The sequence below is a fragment of the Myotis nattereri genome (assembly GCF_964212035.1).
Source record: "Myotis nattereri genome assembly, chromosome: 15".
Lineage (NCBI taxonomy): Eukaryota > Metazoa > Chordata > Mammalia > Chiroptera > Vespertilionidae > Myotis > Myotis nattereri.
Genome location: NC_138090.1, coordinates 46,323,652 through 46,345,521, shown reverse-complemented (window position 1 = coordinate 46,345,521; position 21,870 = coordinate 46,323,652). Strand labels below are relative to the sequence as shown.

At 51.2% G+C, this 21,870-nt stretch overlaps 1 protein-coding gene across 1 annotated transcript; it reads left to right on the top strand.

The window, feature by feature from the left end:
- The first annotated feature begins 4,631 nt into the window (after positions 1-4,631).
- On the top strand, positions 4,632-20,958 carry FBXO46 (F-box protein 46). Its single transcript, XM_081106907.1, has 2 exons — positions 4,632-4,690; positions 18,031-20,958. The coding sequence occupies exon 2, from the start codon at positions 18,108-18,110 to the stop codon at positions 19,923-19,925; it is 1,818 nt and encodes a 605-aa protein (XP_080963033.1). The 5' UTR covers positions 4,632-4,690; positions 18,031-18,107; the 3' UTR covers positions 19,926-20,958.
- The last annotated feature ends 912 nt before the right edge of the window (positions 20,959-21,870 follow it).

Here is a 21,870-nt window from a genome sequence, read left to right as displayed (position 1 = left end):
CAGGGGACCAAGCCCACAACCCAGGCATGTGCCCTGAATGGGAACTGAACCGGTGACCTTTGGTGTACAGGATGATGCTCAACGAACTGAGCCATACCAGCAAGGGCAGACTATGTTTTCTTTTCTTTTTTTAATATATATTTTTATTGATTTCAGAGATGAAGGGAGAGGGGGAGATAGAAACATCAGTGATGAGAGAGAATCACTGATCGGCTGCCTCCTGCACACCCCCCACTGGGGATCGAGCCTGCAACCCAGGCATATGCCCTGACCGGGAATCAAACCCTGACCTTTTGGCTCATAGGTCAATGTTCAACCACTGAGCCACGCCAGCCGGGCTATTTTTTCTTTATCATGACTTTGGAGGGAAGGAGAAAAGTGATCCAACCCTCAATCTGCTGTGAAAATCCCCTCTCTAAGATCCCTGACATTTGGTACATGCTTGATGGAAGAATGAATATGGGTATAAAAGAAAGGAAGGAAGAGCATTTAAGACACTCAGAATGCCAAAGCCTGCAAGGGCTGAGGGATGACCTTTGCCAACCACCTCAGACGTCTCTGACCTTGCAAATGGTAGTTACATTCCTTGTGGAGTTGTTAGAATTAAAGCATGTGGCCCTGGCTGGTTTGGCTCAGTGGAGCAGCGGTGGTTTTCAACCTGTGGGCCGCGACCCCTTTGGGGGTCTAACTACCCTTTCACAGGGGTCGCCTAAGACCATCGGAAAACACATCTATAATTACATATTGTTTTTGTGATTAATCACTATGCTTTCATTATGTTCAATTTGTAACAATGAAAATACATCCTGCCTATCAGATATTTACATTATGATTCATAACAGTAGCAACATTACAGTTATGAAGTAGCAACGAAAATAATTTTATGGTTGGGGGTCACCACAACATGAGGAACTGTATGAAAGGGTCACGGCATTAGGAAGGTTGAGAACCACTGGGATAGAGTGTTGGCCTGCGGATGGAAGAGTCCCTGGTTCGATTCTGGTCAAGGGCACATGCCCGGGTTGCAGGCTTGATCCCCAGTGGGGGGTGTGCAGGAGGCAGCCGATCGTTGATCCTCTCTCATCACTGATGTTTCTCTCTCTCTCTCTCCCTCTCCCTTCCTCTCTGAAATCAATAAAAAAATATATATATTTTAAAGAATTAACGCATATCCAAGAAACAAAAGGCTTAGAAAAGACTCTGGCAAAACAAAGTGCTCCGTAAACATTATTTCTATTCTTGTCCACCGGAGTGGCTGGAGCCGTAAGGAAGATGGGGAGAGGGCGTGTTTACCTGTCACTGGAAGTCAGAGACCCGGCTTTGGGGCATTCAGGGAAAAACAGGTAGCTGCTGGCACCCCACATCTGCAGAGAGGGAAAGGGAAAGACTCGTTAGTGACCTCGGGATTCCAGGAGGAAGGGGCGGCCCGACGGGCAGGGTGCTCTGAACACCAGGCATCCCAAAAGGGTGCCCCCGAGCCCCACACAGATGGGCCCCCAAACCAAATCATTACCCCAAAACTCTGCACTGAAGCCCGTGAACCCCGCATTGTAAATGGGGGCCCCCAAGTCATGACCCAGAGCTAAAACTAAAGAGCAAATTCCCAAACGATGACTCCAGAACCTCAGTCTGCACAGCGAGATGTCAGGCCCTGACACGGAGCCCGCCAGGCCTGCACACGGTGGCCTGCAATCTCTAAGCTGTGATGCTAAGACATTAACACTATGCGGCTTTAAACTCCCAAAGCGAGGGTTTAGAGCCCCAAAAGGGGCCCGTCCAAACCTAAAAACCCTAAACTCTGAGACTGAGATGCCCTAGACCCGTGGTCGGCAAACTGCCGCTCGCGAGGCACATGTGGCTCTTTGGCCCCTTGAGTGTGGCTCTTCCTAATTAAGTTAATAACAATGTATCTACCTATATAGTTTAAGTTTGAAAAATTTGGCTCTCAAAAGACATTTCAATGGTTATACTGTTGACATTTGGCTCTGTTGACTAATGAGTTTGCCGACCACTGGCCTAGACCCATGAACTCAACTTCGAACCCAGAAATATGACCCCAACCCTAACATTACAGTCACAGGCCACAAACCGCACGCGGAGAACCCCAATCCTAAGGAAATCCAAGCCCCGCCCAATTGACCTCAGGTCCTAAAAGGAACCCCAACACCCCCAAAGTGTCCCTTCAGACCCTCACGTCATGACCCCAACCCCCAGAGACCTCGCCTGTGAGTCCCACTCTGAGACCCAGACTCTAAAACCGAAGCCCCCTCCCCCCAAAAAACAGAAATAAATAAAATAAAATAAAATGGAAGCCCCTCCCCCCACCAATAAATACACAAATTGATTAAATTAAATGGAAGCCCCACACTCCAGGGACCCTGGGCCCTGAAACTTAATTCTCAAGGTTCCACGGTGACTCCAGACCCTAAATCGCATACCCTGTGCTCTACATTGAGATTTCGGACCCCGAATCTACACTGAGACTTCAATCCCCCTCAGATCTGACCCCCGGACCCTCAGAAGAATACACCAGAACTCAGAACCCCGACTTCCACGCCCCCAAATTAGGGTCTCAGACTCCAACGGGGAAGCTTCCAGTCACAGAATCCAAGACCTTCAGATTCCAAAACTCGTTCTATCCACACCCAAACCCTGAGAGCCCGGGTCCCCACACCGATTCAAGAGCCTTGCCGAGTCTCAAACGTGAGCACGGACCCCGAACCAAGGCCCCGCCTCGAACCCGCTCTCAGCTCTGCCATTCAGGTCCCGCCTCAGCCACCGCCCTGCACGCGGGCGGGGGGCGGAGCGTGTCAGCCGCCCCTACGCCCCGGAAGCCCCGGAGGGAGGCCAGGCCGCAGCCCCACCGCGCTGCTCACGAGTGGAGCGAGGCCTGTATGCCGGTCAGTTCCCACCCCGATTCCCCTCAGCCTCCAGCACCCGCCTCAGGACGTGCAAAATGGCGTGAGGCACCCCTTCTGGTTTAGCGCCAGCCCCACACTTGGGAGCCGGATTGGACTGCGTCTCCTGCGGGTCCTGGAAGGCTGGCGGTGCGTGCGGGCCCCGGGCCGGCCTCGGTCACCTCCGTCCTATCCCAGGCGTGAGGAGGCGCGAATGCCCCTGCGCAGGCCTGAGAAGAGCAAGCGTGCGCCCCTGGGGCCGAGCCGTGTGCACCCCGGAGGCCAAGCCACGCCCCCTACAGTTCCCGCCAAGAGTGCTGGGCGCGAGACTGGAAGCGGGAAAGGGCAGGGTGCGAGTGGACGTGCGCACGCGCGCCGGGCGAAGGGCCCCATGGCGCGAACTGGGCCTCGTGCCTCCTGACACTTCCTTGCTGGAGCGCGCCAAAGTGCCGACCAATCAGCGCTCAGCCAGCTGCCCGTCTGCTCTGCGGGTCCCGCCCCCGCCCCGCCTGGCCACGCCTCCACAGACCACGCCTCCTAGGGGCTCTAGCTGGCCCTGAGCCCGCGGATCCTAATGGAGAGGAGGCGGGGTCTTCTCAACTGCCACCTCTGGACCGTCCTGTCCCCCTTCAGTCCCTCCAGTGTCCCATTTCCATCTTTTCCCGTCAGCGCGCATCTCACGAGGGCTTACTGTTGCCAAGCACCACGCGGCAGGTTGGGAATTGAGCCGTGATTTTCCCAGCTCAGTCTGGAAGGCTCACGGAGCTTGGGAATACAGTGAGGCAGGGGCTAATTGCAGAGCAATACATTGAGAAAACCATTCAAAGAAGGGGACTATTGGAATTGGGCCTTAGTAGCAGTGCCCTTCGTGAAGATGTATGTGCTTTGATATAGCAAACTCTCCATTTCAGAAAGCTCACTCTCATGGCCGACGAGGAGGATGGCCTGGAACGTAAACGCAGGATGGAGGCCTTGGTGTCCAACACATTTCAGTTCCAATCACTTTCTCGCTGTGCTGCCATGGAGAAGAGGTTTAATCTCTTTCTGCCATATTTATAATTTTGGAATAATTCTTACTAGGGTTGTCTGCAGGGTGTCTCATATAATGAACATGCGGCAAGTTGGGAATTTACACTGTTTTTACACTTATTTACGCCGTTCCGGGTGTTTGTACAAGATACACAAAGGTGCCAGTCCTCGTGGAGCTTGTATACCTACTACGATGTGGACAAGTTCCTAGCGCATGGGGTATCTTCCCTTCCAAAGCTTAATTTTCTCATTTGTAAATTAGGAGGTGGTGCTAAGAAAACCGGGGGCGGGGGGGGGGGGGAGGGGGGGGAATGGATGGGAAAGTGTTTGACGAAATACAGGGCACTGTTATTTATTGCGTTAATCAGTTTAAGTAAATCGATAAACTTGTCCTTTCCAAATTCTCCACCTCTCACAGCCGTCCCTTTGCAATTTTCTCAATTCTCTTTCCAAGGGCCCCGGGCCAAAATGGAGGAGGCTGGACTCCATCTCCCCGCCGCCTGGCGGGGGCGCTCTCTGCGCCTGCGCTGCCAAGTGCTCTCTTTGCCTCCAGGGAATTAGAGTCATTCTTTCCCTCTGCCCGCCCAGTTTGCTTCCTTCCCCACCTCCAAGCTTGACCGTGCTGCCTTCTGGGAGGTGTAGTCCGTGGCCGCGCGGACTCCAATTCCCAGCGGGCTTCGGGGCGGGAACCCGGAAGGGGAGGCTGGAGAGGAGCGAGTGGGGGGAAACCCGCGTAGCCGAGGGAGCTTCGGCGCGGGGAGATGGTGAGAACCGTGAGCGGGGGCCCGGGGACGCTTAAGAGCTGAGGCGGGGGTTCGGGGCCGGGTGGCGACAAGGAAGAGGTAGGGGCTAAAGAAAGGGCTGGACGAAGGGAAATCGCTGCGGGGAGGGGGCTGGGGGGAATGGGAGCCGGAGGGAGTAGAGGAATGGGGGCTGGGGATGGGTGTTGGGGGTGGCGAGGGAGTCGAGGTTTGGGATTGATTGTAAGGGGGCTGAGAGCTAGGGAAGGGAGTCCTGAATTGGAGAAAGGACTAGGCGTCCAGGCAGAGGCCCTGATGGGGGCAGTTTTGAGGGGGTTAACCGGGGGGGTATGGAAAAGCATGGGTGGTCAGGGCCAGATGAATGAGGGGCGTCTGGAGGTTTCGAGGGAGAGGCCAGTTGTGGATGCGGTGGATGTGGGCCTCTGGGTCGGATTGGGAGCCAGGGAGCAAGTTTAGATAGTGGGCAAGAGAAATCAATGGTCGAGTGGTGTGTGAGTTGGGCTCCAGGACTGGGGCTGGGATGGGAACGTGAGATGAGGAGCCTGGACGTAGCGATAGTTTCTGTAGCCCCGCCAGCGACTCCCGACAAACTGGACAGTCGGAACTGTAAGATAATATGACCAGACGGGTCATCGAGACAACCTTTTGCGTTCTTATTTCTCCAGTGGGATGTAGAAAAGTGTGGTGGGTTATGTGTATGGGTCGCCCAGCGTTCAGATCGCGTATGCTGCCACTCCTTTGTGGCCTGTTGCATGTCTCCCCGGTCTGAAACGCGGCGTGCCCTTATCTGTATTGTGGGAACGACTTGCCCCTGAGAGGAGGGGAGGCGCCATAAGATCGTTACCCTGGCTGGCAATGAGTCCTCAGGCTCGGAGCTGTGGGTGAGAAGTTCCCCACCCCAGGAATGTGACTGGGTCACAGGTGCTAATGGATTCCCTCCTTTTCAGTCCAGCCCCCCCCCCACCCCCCAGGCATTTTCTGAAAACCTGACACTGATCTGGGCACACCCTAGTTCAGAAGCATGCAGGGCTCCCCTCTGTCTAGTACAGCTAACACTTACCAGATTACAGCTAACACTTACTGTTTAGGAAGTGCCTGGCCCTGTTCTTAGCTGCTTGTGCACATTAACTCGTTTAATTCTGACGACACTCCTCTAAGATGTAGGTGCTGTTATTTCCATTCTACAGAAAGGCAGCAGAGGCACAGAGAGGTTAAGCAACTTTCCCAAGGCCATCCAGCATTACATGGTAGGTTTAGGATTCCAACCTAGGCATCCGGGCTCAGAATCTGGCTTCCACCACGGTCATTTAGTCCCCTCTCCTTGGACTGAAGTACAGTGTCATGAATAGAGTCATGAGCGGGACAGAGACTTCTCTTCCGTTTGAATTTTACTTCTGCCATTTGCTTGATGTGTAAGTCTTTTGGCCCCTCCTCAACTATAGAATGGGATCCATAACCCTGGGAAGGTTATAATGGATGTTCATGGAGGTAAACATGTAAAGCGCTGGGAGTAAGTGCTCAGTACACGAGTGTCTTTTTTTTTTTTTTTAACATGAATGGGAAATACAGAAGTCAGTAGAGAGGGACCCGTGAGTGAGACATCAACCAGGCTGCCTCCTTCCTTTACTCTCCCAGGTCCACCCATATCCTGACCCTTCTAATTCCCCATCCTCTACCCCTGGGCTCCCCAGGTGACTCCCCAAGGGGGTGCTCAGAAACTCAATCTGTCCTCATTCCCATCTCTATCCCCAGCCAAATATAAATAATTCACCCTGCCAATGCCCAGCCTGGCCCAATTCCAGGTATTTCAATGAATAGGAAATATTTCTAACAACTGTGGGTTGTTGTTGTTTTGTTTTTTTTAAATATATTTTATTGATTTTTTACAGAGAGGAAGGGAGAGAGATAGAGAGTCAGAAACATCGATGAGAGAGAAACATCGATCAGCTGCCTCCTGCACATCTCCCACTGGGGATGTGCCCGCAACCCAGGTACATGCCCTTGACCGGAATCGAACCTGGGACCCCTCAGTCCGCAGGCCGACGCTCTATCCACTGAGCCAAACCGGCTTCGGCTTGTTTTGTTTTTTTTACCCCTCACACTTTTGGTCATTAGGGCCTCACATGGCAATTCAGCAACTTTGTAAATTCATCTTGAAACAGTTTGGTCCTGAGTTTATCTTGAAAGTTCTCTGACTGTGATAGAAAATCATTGACGTCAGGTAGGTCCAGGTTCAGATCCCCACCTCTGCCGCTGTTCTCACTCCGGACTTCAGTTTTCTTATATGTAAAATGGGGCAACATTCCAACCATGAGGCTCTTGTAAGGGGTTGATGGGGTTAATATATGACATGACTGGTGCTTATGAAGCCCTTAATCAGTGCGAAGTCTTTTAATGATTTTCACTCTTTCAAGAACAATTTATTGAGCGTGCACTCCAGAACCAGAACATCCAGATTTGAATCCTGGTGCCACCACCCATCAACTGTGTGACTTTGGGCAAGTCATTTAACCCCTCTGGACCTCATTTTCTCTTCTGGGAATGTGGGTTTATTTCTTGAGTAGTCCACAGTGTTGATAAAGCACCTACTGTGTGCTGGGGCCTGCCCTCGGGGAGCTCGTTGTTGCCACAACGCTGGGGCACTTTTGCAGCTGTGGTGGCAACTTGTGTTCATTTTTCTGGTTTGGGTTTCTCTATTACTGATTCACTTTCAGCCCCTCATGCCAGCGTTGCCTGCTTGTCATTGTTCTCATGGATTTTTTACACTTTGTCTCCAACTCTCAGTGAATTATCTGTAATCATATAGCTTTGAGGAAAAGTTGCCAACCTCTCATTCATCCTTGTTCCTGTATGTCACGTCTGGGCGCCCTGGGTGATGTGACAACACCCCCACCCCCCCCCCCCTTTCCTTTACTTGTTTGTCTTAGAAAATATGTCTGTGTTCTAAGTTATTTTGCCTTTTCTTGACATCTTAAATGTGTTTCTAGCCCGTGTTTGTCTGAAGCTTACTTGTACAAAATGCTTTTTTTTTTTTTAACCACTTTTAATGGTATATTTCTAGGAGCTGTGGTAATCCGTATTATTCCTAAAAGCACGGGTCTTCTAAAAAGACGTGGCTACCCTAGCCGGTTTGGCTCAGTGGATAGAGCTTCGGCCTGTGGACTGAAGGGTCCCGGGTTCGATTCCGGTCAAGGGCACGTACCTCGGTTGCAGCCTCTTCCCTGGCCTGGGCTTGCTCAGGGCACGTGCAGAAGGCAACTGATCTATGTGTTTCTCTCACATTGATATTTCTCTCTGTCTTTCCCTCTCTTCCACTCTGTCTAAAAATCAATGGAAAAATACCCTCAGGTGAGGATTAAAAAAACAATAAGTGGGGGGAAAAAAAAGACGAGGCTTATTACCTGCTTTGTGATGCCATCTGACACCTTCATTAAGATCATAACTTCCCACCCAGGCTGGTGTGGCTCCGTTGGTTGGAGCAGCGTCCTATATACTGAAAGTCGGGCGGCATACAGGAGGCAACCAATCGATGTTTCTCTCTCTCTCTTTCTCTCTCTCTCTCTCTCTCCCTTTCCTTCTCTCTAATATCAATAAGCATATCCTCAGGTGAGGATTAAAAAATAAATGAATAAACAAAATAGAAAGAGATCTGACTTTCCTCCATCCTATACATCCCGATCCCTTTTACTGTGTTAGTTTTTATGGATTTTTAACACTTTGCCACCTTGAAACTTACTGTGTATTTATTGTCCCTCTCTCCAGAACAGTGCCTGGCGCACAGTAGCTGCTCTGTAAATATCTGTTCAGTTAATAAGTGAGATCCAATGCCCAACAGGAACAAAGGAAGGGCCATATCTTGGTTATTTTGAGGGACGAGGCCCAGATTAATTTCAGAATGTGAAATAAAGAGGGAAGAAGTCTTTGGCTCCCATCAGTGATTTCCAAACTCTTAAGTAGTCTGACTTTTTCTTAATAATCCCAGCACCTGAATAATGAGGCTCCCCTGGGTGCCTCGCTGGCACTGAATGCTCCCCTGGGTTGATCTCAGTGAATCATCAACTAACCCGTGAGTGGGTGCTGTTATCTGCATTTTACAGTGGGGGAAACTGAGGCATGGCGGGTTAAGCATCCTGCCTGAGGTCACACCCCCAGAAGTGGGGAGCACTGGGGTGCTGACAGGCCCTTCCTGGATTCTGTCTGTGCCCTGGGTCTCTAGACCCTGACAATTTGGATTTACATGATTCCTACTGTTAGCGAGCTTACTAACTAGTCAGAAAGGAAAACTCGGATGGCAGTCTGGCTGCGACATCTCTCACCCCATTGATCACCGGGGTTGATTCGGCTGATCTGGGTGGCTAGGCGGGTGTCCCCTCCTCCCTCACCGATCCATGTGCATCCTCCTGAAGCTGTGCTCGGTCTAAGAGGAGAGGACCGGTCTCGGTCAAGGGTATGCGAGTAGCTGCGCTCCTCTGCTAGAACCTCCAAACAAGCTCTCAAGGTCCATTTGTAGGAGAACGTAGGGGTAGTCAAGCTTCCAAGACTCCGGACACATCCAAATGAGGCGCTGCACGTGGCAGTCTGCCTGAAGCCTAAAAGCCAAGACGGGTATGGATGGATCAGGATTATGGACAGAGTGGTGGTAAGGTGGGTGGCAGGGTCTAGAGCAGCGGTTCTCAACCTGTGGGTCGCGACCCCTTTGGCGGTCGAACGACCCTTTCACAGGGGTCGCCTAAGACCATCCTGCATATCAGATATTTACATTATGATTCATAACAGTAGCAACATGACAGTGATGAAGTAGCAACGAAAATAATTCTGTGGTTGGGTCACAACATGAGGAACTGTATGTACAGGGCCAGAAGGTTGAGAACCAGTGGTCTAGAGCGTTAGGGATAGAAGGAGCAGGACCAGGAAGAGGGCCATGGTGCCCTGCCGCTAACTCCCGTGTGATTGAGCAAGCGTGTCCCCTGAGCACCTGCTCTGTGCCCAGCCCTGTGCGGGGCATGACATGACCCTGACAGCCCTGATGCTGGGATGGAAGCACCCCTAGGTGGGGGCAGGGGAGTCAGCTTCTGGGGTAGGGGGGGCAGGCATCTGTTTTTTATCATTTCCTTCTGTCTTTGGTTTGCTGTCGATGTTGTTGACAACATCTTAAGTGGCACACTTAGGTCCTTAATTGTCAGCCTTTCTCCTGTCTGCGTTTCTGCTGCGCAGCTGGCCGGGTCTCTCCCTGGGATTCCTGCTGCCTCTTTTCTGGGCTGGATCATATTGATCTGATCTGATCACTTCCTCCTTTTTCTTGGTTACCCCTTCATTTTTGGAGAAGCAGATTCTCCAGTAGCTTCCTGAGCAGGGGTTTATGGACATGTTTTTTCTTTCTATGAGTTTGCACCTCGTGGAAGGGTTTTAAGCAGGGGAGGGGAGTGCTGTGGCCCGATTTGTGTCTGGAAAGCGCTCTCCGGCTGGGATGGGGTGGGAAGAGCTGAACTATCCCGTGAGCCAAGTGTAGAGGCCGGAGCTGCACCTTCGAGGAGCGGTCCGGCCTTCCAGAAACCCACAGGTGGAGGGGAGGTCGTTGTCATTCAGCAGTGCCAGGCGCTGCAGGAGGAAGAGAGCCCATGTGGCTTGGGAGGGCATTAGGACACCTTCGTCCTGGGCGCAGGATTTCCATAGGGGGACGTGGCTGGAACCAGCTTTTTTTCCCCCCCAAGAGGTCCCAAATAGATGATGTCCTGAGTGAGTGCTAGGAGTCTGTTCATTCACTCAAACTAATACGCATTGCACACCTATGAGTCGCTGGGGCATTGTGTCTCAAACTCAAATGTGCGGACCACTGCGCCAGAGATCTTGTTGCAGATCACGCCCTTACTCAGCAGGTGGAGGCTGCGGAATGTCTAACAGACCCTCCCAGGGGCTGCTGCCCTGGGACCACACAGAGTAGCCAGGTGCTCAGCGCTGTTCTAGAAGCTGGGGATGTAGCAGTGACAAAACTAGCCAAAAATAGTGTCCCGGGGGGGCTTTTATTTTAGTGAGGGGAAGCTGACAAACTTTATAAGTGAAGTTTATAGTATATTAGATAGTAATGCATGCTAAGGAGAAAATAAATCAGGGAAGGGGTATATGGTATGTCTGTTGGGACGGGGGCTGGGGGGGGGGGGCGCGCGTGCTGCAGTTTTAAATCAAGGAAGGTCTCATGAAGGTGATTTCTGAGCCAAACCTGGAGGAGTAAGGGGGGAAAGCCTTGTGGATTCTAGGGAAGAGAATCCTGGGCAGGGGGATCAGAGAGTGCAAAGGTACTGAGGACTGAACAGGATGACCCTTGCAAAGTTTTCCGTATACTCAGTGAATGAAACCATGAACTTGTGCTCTGGAGGCAGCCAAGTTCATTCGATTCAAAGTTCTTGCCACAAAGCTGTGTCCAAAGCCAATTACTTAGCCATTCTGTATCTCCATGTCCTAATCTTGGACAGGAGATTAAAAACAGTGAGATATGAGAATAGACCGAGTTAATGTTTATAGAGCACTGAGAGCAGAGCCTGGCTCACAGTGAGAGCTCAAGTGACAACTGCTGTTGTGATCATCATTTTCCCGCTAATGTATTCATGTTGGTCCTGATTGGTCAGTTGGAAGTCTGCCCCTTTCCCATGGGCTCTTCCTGGTGAGCTCAGTGTCATCTCTGTGTCCCGAGCACCAGCCCAGGGCCAGCATGCAGGAGAACTCTGGCTGTCAGGCTAGGGATGTAAAATGGCGATTCTCAAATTGTTGGGGGCAATCCATCCAGGGTATTCATTATGTGGTTCGGGTCCTTACTAATTTTATCTTTTCAACTGATCTATATGGAGAGAGATGTTAAGGTTTCTCGTTACAATTGTGGATGTGTCAAACTCTTTGTTATCTTGTGTTTTGTTTTGTTTTTAAATATTTTTATTAATTTCAGAGAGGAAGGAAGAGGGAGAGATAGAAACATCAATGATGAGAGGGAATCATTGATTGACTGCCTCCTGCACGCCCCCCACTGGGGATCGAGCCCACAACCCAGGCATGTGCCCTTGACCAGAATCGAACCTGGGACCCTTCAGTCCGCAGGCCGACGCTCTATCCACCAAGCCAAACCGGCCAGGGCTGTTATCTTGTGTTTTGCTGTATATATTTTCAGGCTATAGTATTAGGAGCACTTATTATTGTTGTTGTTATTATTATTATTTTGCAGTTAAACTTTTATTGAAGACTATCCAGTGGCAAGAATGCCTTGTGTATTATACCGTGTTTTAGACATACATTAAAGAATTCATTAAGACTGATTTTCACAGTGCATTCATCCAAACAGCCTTAAATGTATATATTTTTTTGTTAATCCTCACCCAAGGATATTGATTTTTAGAGAGAGTGGAAGGGAGAGGAAGAGACAGGGAGGGAGAAACATTGATGTGAGAGAGACACATTGATTGGTTGCCTCTCAAACACACGCTAACCCGGGCCAGGAATCAGGCCGGCAACCGAGGTCCGTGCCCTTGACTCAAATGGAACCCTCAACGGTTCAGTCCAAGGGCTGATGCTCTAATCACGGAGCCACACAGCTATTCTAGTGCCTGTCTTGAGTTTTTAATCTAGATTGCTGACTATCTCTTTTTCTCTTATTTTACTATCAAGGAATTAAACTACATAGTTTTTTGTGTGTGTGTGTTGTTTTTTTTTTTTTTTTTAAATCAAGACTGTTTCTATTCTGAGGCCAAATTATGACATGATACTTGCTTACTTAAGGTTTCTGCCTTAGGAGCACTTATGTTGAGAACTTTTATGTATAATCGGTCAGTTTGTTTTATCACCGTCTTTATCCCTAATAATACCTTTTGCTTTTGTCAAAAAAAAAATGTTTTTAAGTGGTAATGTCACTCCCCTTGTCTCTTGGTTCGTAGTTGCTTGGTCAGTCTTTTTTCATCTTTTGACTTTGCTTTTCTGTGTTGTGATGGATCTTCGTGGATCATTTTCTGGAAGCTGATCTGAGGTAGGGCCTTTTCTTGGCTCAGTGTGTGAGGATTTAGCAAATTCTGCCCCAGTGATCCCTCCAGCTGGGACACAGACAGATCTGGGTGTGAAACAGAGTTGAGACTGCCAAGTAAGGACATGGAGTGGCGCTGCAGGGAAGGGAGCTTTGATTCGCCTGGTCTCGTGCTGGGCAGTGCTGCCCGGGACACCAAGATGGCCATGGTAGTCCGGCCCTTCCTCCCCCGCCCCCGGCCCCCCCCTGCCCCGGGCCTGGGTTTCCAGTCCAGTGGAGGAGGCTAATCCATCTTTAGGCAGTGATGACCCCGAGTGGGCAGGACTGGGACAAGGGAACCCAAAGGTCCCCCTCTGGACAGGTGGGTAGTTTCCAGGAAGAGGGCTCGGGGAAGGCCTCTCTGTTAAAGTGACATTTGAGCAAAGACTGGAATGAAATAAGGAACTGGGCTATGTGGAGATTGGGGGTTGCAGGGGGGTGGGGGAGCATTCTAGTTAGCAGGAACAGCAAATGTAAAAGACTGTAGAGCAGTGGTTCTCAACCTTCCTAATGCCGCGACCCTTTCATACAATTCCTCATGTTGTGGTGACCCCCAACCATAAAATTATTTTCATTGCTACTTCATAACTGTAATGTTGCTACTGTTATGAACCGTAATGTAAATATCTGATAGGCAGGATGTATTTTCATTGTTACAAATTGAACATAATTAAATATGTAATTATATATGTGTTTTCCAATGGTCTTAGGCGACCCCTGTGAAAGGGTTGTTCGACCCCCAAAGGGGTCACGACCCACAGGTTGAGAACCGCTGCTCTAGAGGGAAAGCGCTCTGAGGAATAGATAACAAGGCCAAGGGTGGGAGCCCAGAGGTGGAGCCTGGGGGGCTAGCATCTTGGAAGAGGGGATGGCTGAGCAGAGACCCCCGCGAATAGATAGTGAAACAACAGAGCAGTCAGCTGGAATCAGATTCCCGGGTTTCACACCGCTGCTCCAGTCACACCAGTTCTGTATGACCTTGGGCTGGTTAAGTCAGCCTGTCCTGCCTCAGTTTCTTCATATAGTGCAGGTGATAACAGCTCCTGCTGAGCATCAGAAAAGGCTATTATATCTGCTCTCTATGCTGGTCAGGTGCCCGTGGCGGGTGTGGAGGACTAGGGAGGGGTGAGGCTGGGTCGGCCAGGTACCTGGGCTTTTCCCCAAGAGCACTGAGGAGTCTTGGCATGTTTTGAACTGGGTAGGGACAGGGTCAGGTTTGTGCCAGACCCTTCCAGCTGCGATGTGAGGTGGCTGGAAGCAGGTAAGGCTGGAGCAGTGTGGTGGGGGAATAAGTGATGCCTGGATGGGCGCCTGCGGTGGAGGCACCTTTGGGTGCCTCTTCAATCAGCCCGGCATTAAAGGATCTATACCAGCGCTGTTCAGTAGAAATACTAGTATAATTATAATGCAAGCCATAGGTGTAATTAAAAAATCTTCTAGTAGCCACATTAAAAAGGTCAAAAAAGAGATGAAGCATTTTAACTAAATTATATAAATATTTTAACAGGTAATCAGTATTTAAAAGTCATTGCTGAGGTGTTCAGTATTCTTTTTATTGCTAAGTCGGAGTCAGATTTGGGGTGCCCCGTTGGAAAGGCTGGAAGGAGAGGTTCTTTTGGATACAGGGCCGGAGCCTGGGATGCCACGCGCAGGGCTTTAGACCGGCCGCAGCCGTCGCAGAGTTCTGCTGTTTGGTTTTCAGGGTGAGGTGATCCCGCTGTCCCAGATCTTGGCCCCCGCGGTTCCCAACCAAAGCTGGGCACTCTCAGATCTTCCTGCTTGCTTGCTTCCGCCCGGGCGTCTCAATCTCAGAGCTGTTTGGCCCTTTAAATCTCAGTTGTCAATCAGGGCTCCTGTGTAAAGGGAACGTCCTGTAATAAGCCTCTCCTTGAACGCGGTGGCCTCGGTCCCGGCCTCGTGCCTCCGTCTAGCAGGAAGTTGGGAATTGTCCCACGTTCTCTTACATGCCGCTGCTTCCACACCTCCTCCGTCACCTCTCGCCTACTCCTCCCTCTTTCGAAGTTGGGCCCCTTGGCCAAGGCCTTCCTTATATGGGCACGGCCCCGAACGGCAGCCGCTCATTGGCTGGGGACGTCACGCGCGATTCTGTCAACAAAGGGGCGGAGGGAAACCAGTCGTGCTCCCAGCCGCGCGGCTGCCGGAGGAAAGGAGGGAGTGGGCGGGCCCGGTTCTCCTTGTACGCATGCGTGTGGGCTTCCACCTTCTCCCTCCGCAGGGGGCGGGGCTCGCGGGTGAGAGTGCCTTGGGGGCGTGTCTAGCTTTGGAGGGTCGTCTCGGGGTTGGCGAATGGGGGGGGGGGGGTGCGGTTACAAAATTGGGAGATTTCCTTTGTATTGAAGTGATATTTTGGGCCTTGGGCAAGTGTATGCTGGGTTTGGGGAGTACTTAGGGTTCCCTTGAGCTTAGAGGGTGCCTTGGGTTTGGGTTTCTTTTATAATGTGACAGGTTCCATGTGTTGTAGGGGCCTCTTTTGTGGTTTGGGATGTTTGGTGGGTATATGATTTGAGGAGTTCCAGTTCTGGAGCAAGAATGCCTGGGTGTTTGCCTATCTGTCCCTACTTCCTCCTGCCTGTCTGGCTTCAGATTGGGGGTTTATCCGTTCTGTGCCTCATCTGCACACAGGGTCTAATGCACTGCCTGCTTCTTGGGGACCAGGAGGATGAGCAGGAATTGTTAGAACAGAACCTAATTAGCTCGCAATGACCTGCATTAAGCACCTGTCTGCTATTAAAACATGCATAGGGTTTCTTGGGATGTGTGTGTGTGTGGGGGGGATATTCCTTAGATGAGAAATGTGTGGTTAGTTTTATATATATTTTATTGATTTTTTACAGAGAGGAAGGGAGAGAGATAGAGAGTTAGAAACATCGATGGGAGAGAAACATCGGTCAGCTGCCTCCTACACACCCCCTACTGGGGATGTGCCCGCAACCAAGGTACATGCCCTTGACCAGAATCGAACCTGGGACCTTTCAGTCCGCAGGCCGACGCTCTATCCACTGAGCCAAACCAGTCAGGGCTGTGTGGTTAGTTTTATGTATTAGGGAGCTTTTCTGTGTTAGTGAGTTATTTTGCGATTTTGGAGGCTTCTGTGTAATTAGGGAATAACATAAGGTTTAGAAAGAGTTTGAGGTGAGCATGGGATTTCAGAAAAGTGGACTTTTCGGGCATCTGTGATTTTGGGAAATTACTGTGCAGGAGTTCTTGGTAGGCCTGGGATTTGTGAGGGGTTCCTTGAGATTGCGGTCTTCTGTGCTGGAGGGGATATTTATAGGTTTGGAAGTTTAGAATTTGAAAGGGTCTGGATATTTTAGGGGGCATTGATATTCTGGAGATGAGGATATGAACTGATTGGAGGACTTCAGGGGGTGGTTAAGTTGAGAGGGATAGCACCTTTGCTGTGTTAATGCCCATTCCTGGGCATTTAGATGTATTGGTGGTTAGTAAACTTAGGCATCTATAGGTCTTAGGGGCTGTGTGTAAATTTTTTTTTTTTTAGTAAGGAACTGTAATTTCAGCAGGGGCTGTAAGAATTTTTGTGGTAGGTGGGATTAGGGATAAGGGCGGTAAAGATTTTTAGGATTGGAACTGTCTTTGTGACTGGTATCTGTGGGTGTTTGGAGGCTGTCGGTTTTGAATGGACCATGAAAGGTGGGGTTTTAGTGGTATTTGTGGAATTGCCTGTATTTACAAGGATAGCCTGTACTTCAAGGGTCAGCAAACTTTTTCCATAAAGGTCCAGATAATGAATGTTGTAGGCTTTGCGAGATCATGTGTTCTCTGTTGCAGTTACTCAACTCTTCCATTGGAGCACGAAAGCAGCCATAAACAAATAAGCATGTTTTAATAAAACTTTATTTGCAAAGACAGGCTGTAGGCCAGCCTTGGCCCACAGGCCGTACTTTGCTGACCTCTGGTCTATAGACATGTGGAAGGTTTGAGGTCTGGAAGGTATTTTGGTTTCGAAATGTCTGGAGACACATGGGTCAGGGAAGGATTGAGACAGGGATATGCCACCTATTGTTCCTGCAGTGAAAAATGGTCATGTCTGACTCATAAGCAGATTTGCCTCCAGATTAGGTCATGCATACAAAATTGTTGCAAAATAAAATGATCATTATTAACAGAGCCTGGCCCTAGCTGGTTTGGCTCAGTGGATAGAGCATCTGCCTGTGGACTGAAGGGTCCCAGGTACAATTCCAGCCAAGGGCACATGCCTGGCTTGCGGGCTCCATCCCCAGTAGAGGATGTGCAGGAGGCAGCCAATCAATGATTCTCTCTGATGTTTCTATCACTCTCTCCCTCTCTCTTCCTCTCTGAAATCAATAAAAGTATATTTTTTAAAAAGAGAGAGAGAGAGAGCCTGAATTGAAAAGTCCTGAAAGCAAGTTTGAGGGCCTGGTCTTGCACTGTGTACCCTTCCCCACTCTTGACCCTGTTTACCTGTACAACTTGGAGAGCCTAGACTAGAACAGGCTTTCCTTTTTATTTTTTTACTGAATATATGTTTATTGATTTCAGAGAGGGAGAGGGAGAGGGAGAGAAACGTCAGTGATTAGAGAGAATCATTGATCGGCTGTCTCCTGCACACCCCACACTGGGGATCAAGTCCACAACCCAGGCATATGTCCTGACTGGGAATTGAACTGTGACCTCCTGGTTCATAGGTCAAGACTCAACCACTGAGCCATGCTGGCTGGGCTAGAACAGGCTTTCTTATCCCAGTGGTCTGTAGATTTGCCTAAGGGAATTACCTGCACAGTATTGTGCAAGTGTATGCATTTTTCTGGGCGGGGATACACGGCTTTCAGAAATCCTTAAAGGGCCCCATGCGCTGAACAAAGGGAGGAGCCAGTTTCTTAAGGGCCTGTCAGGCTTGGCCTCAGATTCCCCCTTCCCAACCCATCTCGTTCTTTCTGTGGGTTTGCGTAGATAGCTGTGGGCTGGGCTGGGAATTCTTGTCTTTTCAGGAACTGGCTCCTGGATGAGCAAATAGAAAAAGGAGGAGCTGTCTGTCAGGTGATATTTTCACTGAAGTTTAAGATGATGACAGCAAGAGACCTCTATAGGGTTGGAGCAAGCTGCCTTCTCCGCTCATGCTCCTGGTGTTAAAAGAGAGGTCCCATCCCCTCTGCAGCTCTCCATTTGCTCACCCTTGCAGTGGGGCAGGAAAAGAGTTCTTGGTGGTCTCATTTGGTCAGTTTCAACAGGACAGGTGGAGGTCAGGGTGGTACCGGGAGGGCAGGCACCTCCAGCTTCCCAACCTCCTCTTTCCCGTGTCCAGGTGGCCCGTGGAGGACCCCACCACCATCCAGGTCCTGAGACGCAGTGACCCCCGCCCGTCTGCCACCATTCCCCAGAATGGACCGTGGCGGCCTCCTGCCCTTCCAGCTGTGGTGCCCCCGGCCCTTTGGTACCTACTCACAGAACCAGCCGCGCCCACCTTCCACAGCCCTCAAGCCGTCAGCCTGTTCGGAGTCAGGCAGCAGGGCTGAGCCAGACCATGGGCCTGCCCACTCAGAGAACACGCCACCCGCCTTGGCCACGGAGGCCCCTTCCTCCCAGCCTGCCCCTCTCCTCTCCGCAGCCGCTGCTGGTGATGAGGGTCGAGTCCTGCTGGACACGTGGTATGTGATCAAGCCTGGGAATACAAAGGAGAAGGTGGCCTTCTTTGTGGCCCACCAGTGTGGTGGCGGCAGCCGGGCCAGCTCCATGAAGGTCAAGGGGCACTGGGGCAGTGACAGCTCCAAGGCCAAGCGGAGGAGGCGCTGTCTTGAGCCTACGAAAGCTCCGCCGGACCCCGGGGGCCGGGAGGGGCCCCCTGCTGCTCAGGGGACCCCAGCCGCAGCCAGTGAGGATGTGGACCTGCTCTCTGTGGCTGAGATGGTGGCCCTGGTGGAACAGCGGGCTGCCCTGGCCCTGCAGAACTACCCCCACCCCGGCACCCCAGCGCCTGTGGTCTTTGTGTCGGCAGAGCAGGGTGGTTCTGCCAAGGGGCTGGGGTCTGAACGGCGGTCTGGTGGCGGGGACTGCAGCCGTGTGGCTGAGGCGGTGGCTCATTTCGAGGCCCAGCGGGACAACCCTCCAGCCAAGGGCCTCCGCAAGGAGGAGAGGCCTGGGCCAGGCCCCGGGGAGGTACGCATCGCCTTCCGTATCTCCAATGGCCGAGAGCCCCGCGCACCAGACGGCAGCTTGCCCAACGGGAGTGGGGGCCGGCCAGGCTGTGCCTACCCGGGCAGCCCCGGACCAGGGGCCCGAGCCAAGGACAAGATTACCTGTGATCTGTACCAGCTCATCAGTCCCTCTCGGGACGCCCTCCCTAGCAACATGGAGTTCCTTCTGGCCAGGGCGGACGAAGCCAGCGAGGGGGAGGCCCCGGCCCCTGCCAGGCCCGAGGACACTCCCCCGGCACCCCCTCCACCCCCCGCCCGGGACTGCGGAGCATCCGGCTTCCACGTGGATGTGGTGGTGACAGGCGTGGTGGACGAGTGCATCTTCTTTGGCAAGGATGGTACCAAGAATGTGAAGGAGGAGACAGTGTGCCTGACGGTCAGTCCTGAGGAGCCACCCCCGCCTGGCCAGCTCTTCTTCCTCCAGTCCCGGGGGCCGGACGGGCCTCCCGAGCCACCCCCAGCAGACTCGCCGGCCACTGCACCAGGCCCAGATGACGCTGAGGGCACAGCAGACACCTCCCTGTGCCGCCTGTACCGGCACGTGTCACACGACTTCCTGGAAATCCGCTTCAAGATCCAGAGGCTGCTGGAGCCACGGCAGTACATGCTTCTGCTTCCCGAGCACGTGCTGGTCAAGATCTTCAGCTTCCTGCCCACCCGGGCCCTGGCCGCCCTCAAGTGCACCTGCCACCACTTCAAGGGCATCATCGAAGCGTTCGGCGTTCGGGCCACAGACTCGCGCTGGAGCCGAGACCCCCTCTACCGCGATGACCCTTGTAAGCAGTGCCGCAAGAGATACGAGAAGGGCGACGTGTCGCTCTGCCGCTGGCACCCTAAGCCCTACCACCATGACCTGCCTTACGGACGCTCCTACTGGATGTGCTGCCGCCGAGCCGATCGAGAGACGCCGGGCTGCCGCCTGGGTCTGCACGATAACAACTGGGTGCTGCCCTGCAATGGGCCTGGTGGGGGCGGGGGCCGGGCTGGCCGGGAGGAGGGGAGGTGAAGCCAGGGGAGAGGGGGAGCCCACCATGCCCGCCCCTCTCCGTGGGTGCCGAGCGCCAGGACTTGGTCACCAGCCCTACCCCCAGTCCGGGCAGTGTTCATCCCCCTCCAGGCTGAGCTGGGTCCAGGGGGATGACCGAAGAAGCACTCTGACTGACCCCCGTTGGTTTTCTATTCTTGAGACCCAGGGCCAGGGACCCTCGTGGAGGGTGTTTTTATAGCATCTCAAGTTTCTTCTCCATTCAGCCCTAGCACCCTTCCTGCCACTCGACACCCCAGGGACCCACCAGCAGGGAGCAGACGGCAGCTAATTTTGGTACTACTTAAGGGTTCCCCCATCCTGGCCCCCTTCTGCTCCCCCCTAGCCATGCCCATTCTCTGCTCTGGGGCTGTGTTCTCTCTCCCAAGAGGCTGCAGCACCCAAGGCTGGTACCTCTCCTAACCTGTGCCAGGGCTCACCTCCTCTTCAGGAATTGGGGGCCATTCGATCACGGATCAAATTAGGTACGTTTCATGGCAGCCTGCCATTTCTACATGTTTTCCCCATTAAAACAATAAAAATCAGTTTTCTCCTTAACCTCAAGCTACTAGTCTCTCCACTTCCCCCAAAGGGGAAGAAAAAAGAAAGTTGAACTATAAAAATTTCCCTCCTCCCATTATTTAAGCTATTTACCATCACCACCGCTTTAAAAAAAAAAAAAAGCTGTGAAGCCCTTTGCCTCGCTCTTGACGGCGTGGGGGGCCAGTGGGCAGGGACTGTGGGTTTGAATTTGGTTGTTTTCCTTCTGCTCTGGGTACTTGTTCAGGCTTTAGGGTCTCCACCTGAGCCACGTATGTTTCTTTAGGAAAAGCCTTTGGTTAACTGAGACCTTGATTTTTCAGGCAGTTGGGTCTGGGGCGATTTTGTTTGTTCTGTTTGGGTTTTGTTTTTTTGTTGTTGTTCTTGTTTTTTCATCCCTGTGGTTCTGGAAGCCTCTGGCGTGTGGCATCTGACCAATTTTGAATTGGTCCTTTCTATAAAATCCATATTTATAAGGCTGAGCGCAGACTGGTTTGTATACTGTTCAGGGAGGGGATCTGGGAGAGAAGGGAGTCATGGGTCCAAGCATGGTGAGATGGAAAAAGCTGAGAAAAGGATCCTTAGCCAAGTCCCTTAGCATGAAATTATTTTTGACTCTTCATCTGTGTCAGTTTGGACTCAAATCTTAAAATAGTAATAGCTTAAACAAGATAGTTTTTATTTCTTTAGAAATCCAGTATTGGGCAGGTATGGTGGCCCTGAAGTCGTCAGGAACACTTGGTCCAAGGTGACTGCTAGAACTCTAGCCATCACCGTTTTGTAGGAAGGGAAACCCCCTTCCTTCCGAGAGCACTACACTGTACAGTAGGTCCTCAAATTAACATCATTTCATTCAACGTCATTTGCTTCTCACTAGTCAGAACTTAACCAAATGGAAGGACTGCAAAGGGGACTGGGAAATGTAGTCTTTTAGCTGGATGTGTTATGCCCAACAAAAGAACTCTTACTAAAGATCCCTATCATGAAAGTTTTAAAATATCCATTTGATTACTTACTAAATAAAAAGGGATTAAGACATTTAAAAAATTCAAGTATAAGAAGAGGGAAAATAGATTTTGAGAGGTAGCTGACATTCTTTGATATTCTTATCAGGGAATCAAAATTGCCAGAGAGACTAGGATATATCCATAGTAGTTACTCAATGCTTAGATTTTAGAATAAAAGAGACTTGGGTTTGAATCTTGGCTTGGTTTTATGGGACTTCTGTTCCCTGTGGAGGGAACCAGATTATTGGGACTCTGCTGCTGAAAATAGTAAGTTAAATATCTTTAAAGCATCAAATAGCCAATAAAATATGGTTAAGGACACACTGAGCCCATAAATTTAAAGAAAAGGTACATGGGGTCCTGAAGCCACTTTTTGCTCT

Bases quoted from the DNA above. Each gene is read 5' to 3' on its own strand.
- FBXO46 (XM_081106907.1), top strand. From the start codon at position 18,108: ATGGACCGTGGCGGCCTCCTGCCCTTCCAGCTGTGGTGCCCCCGGCCC.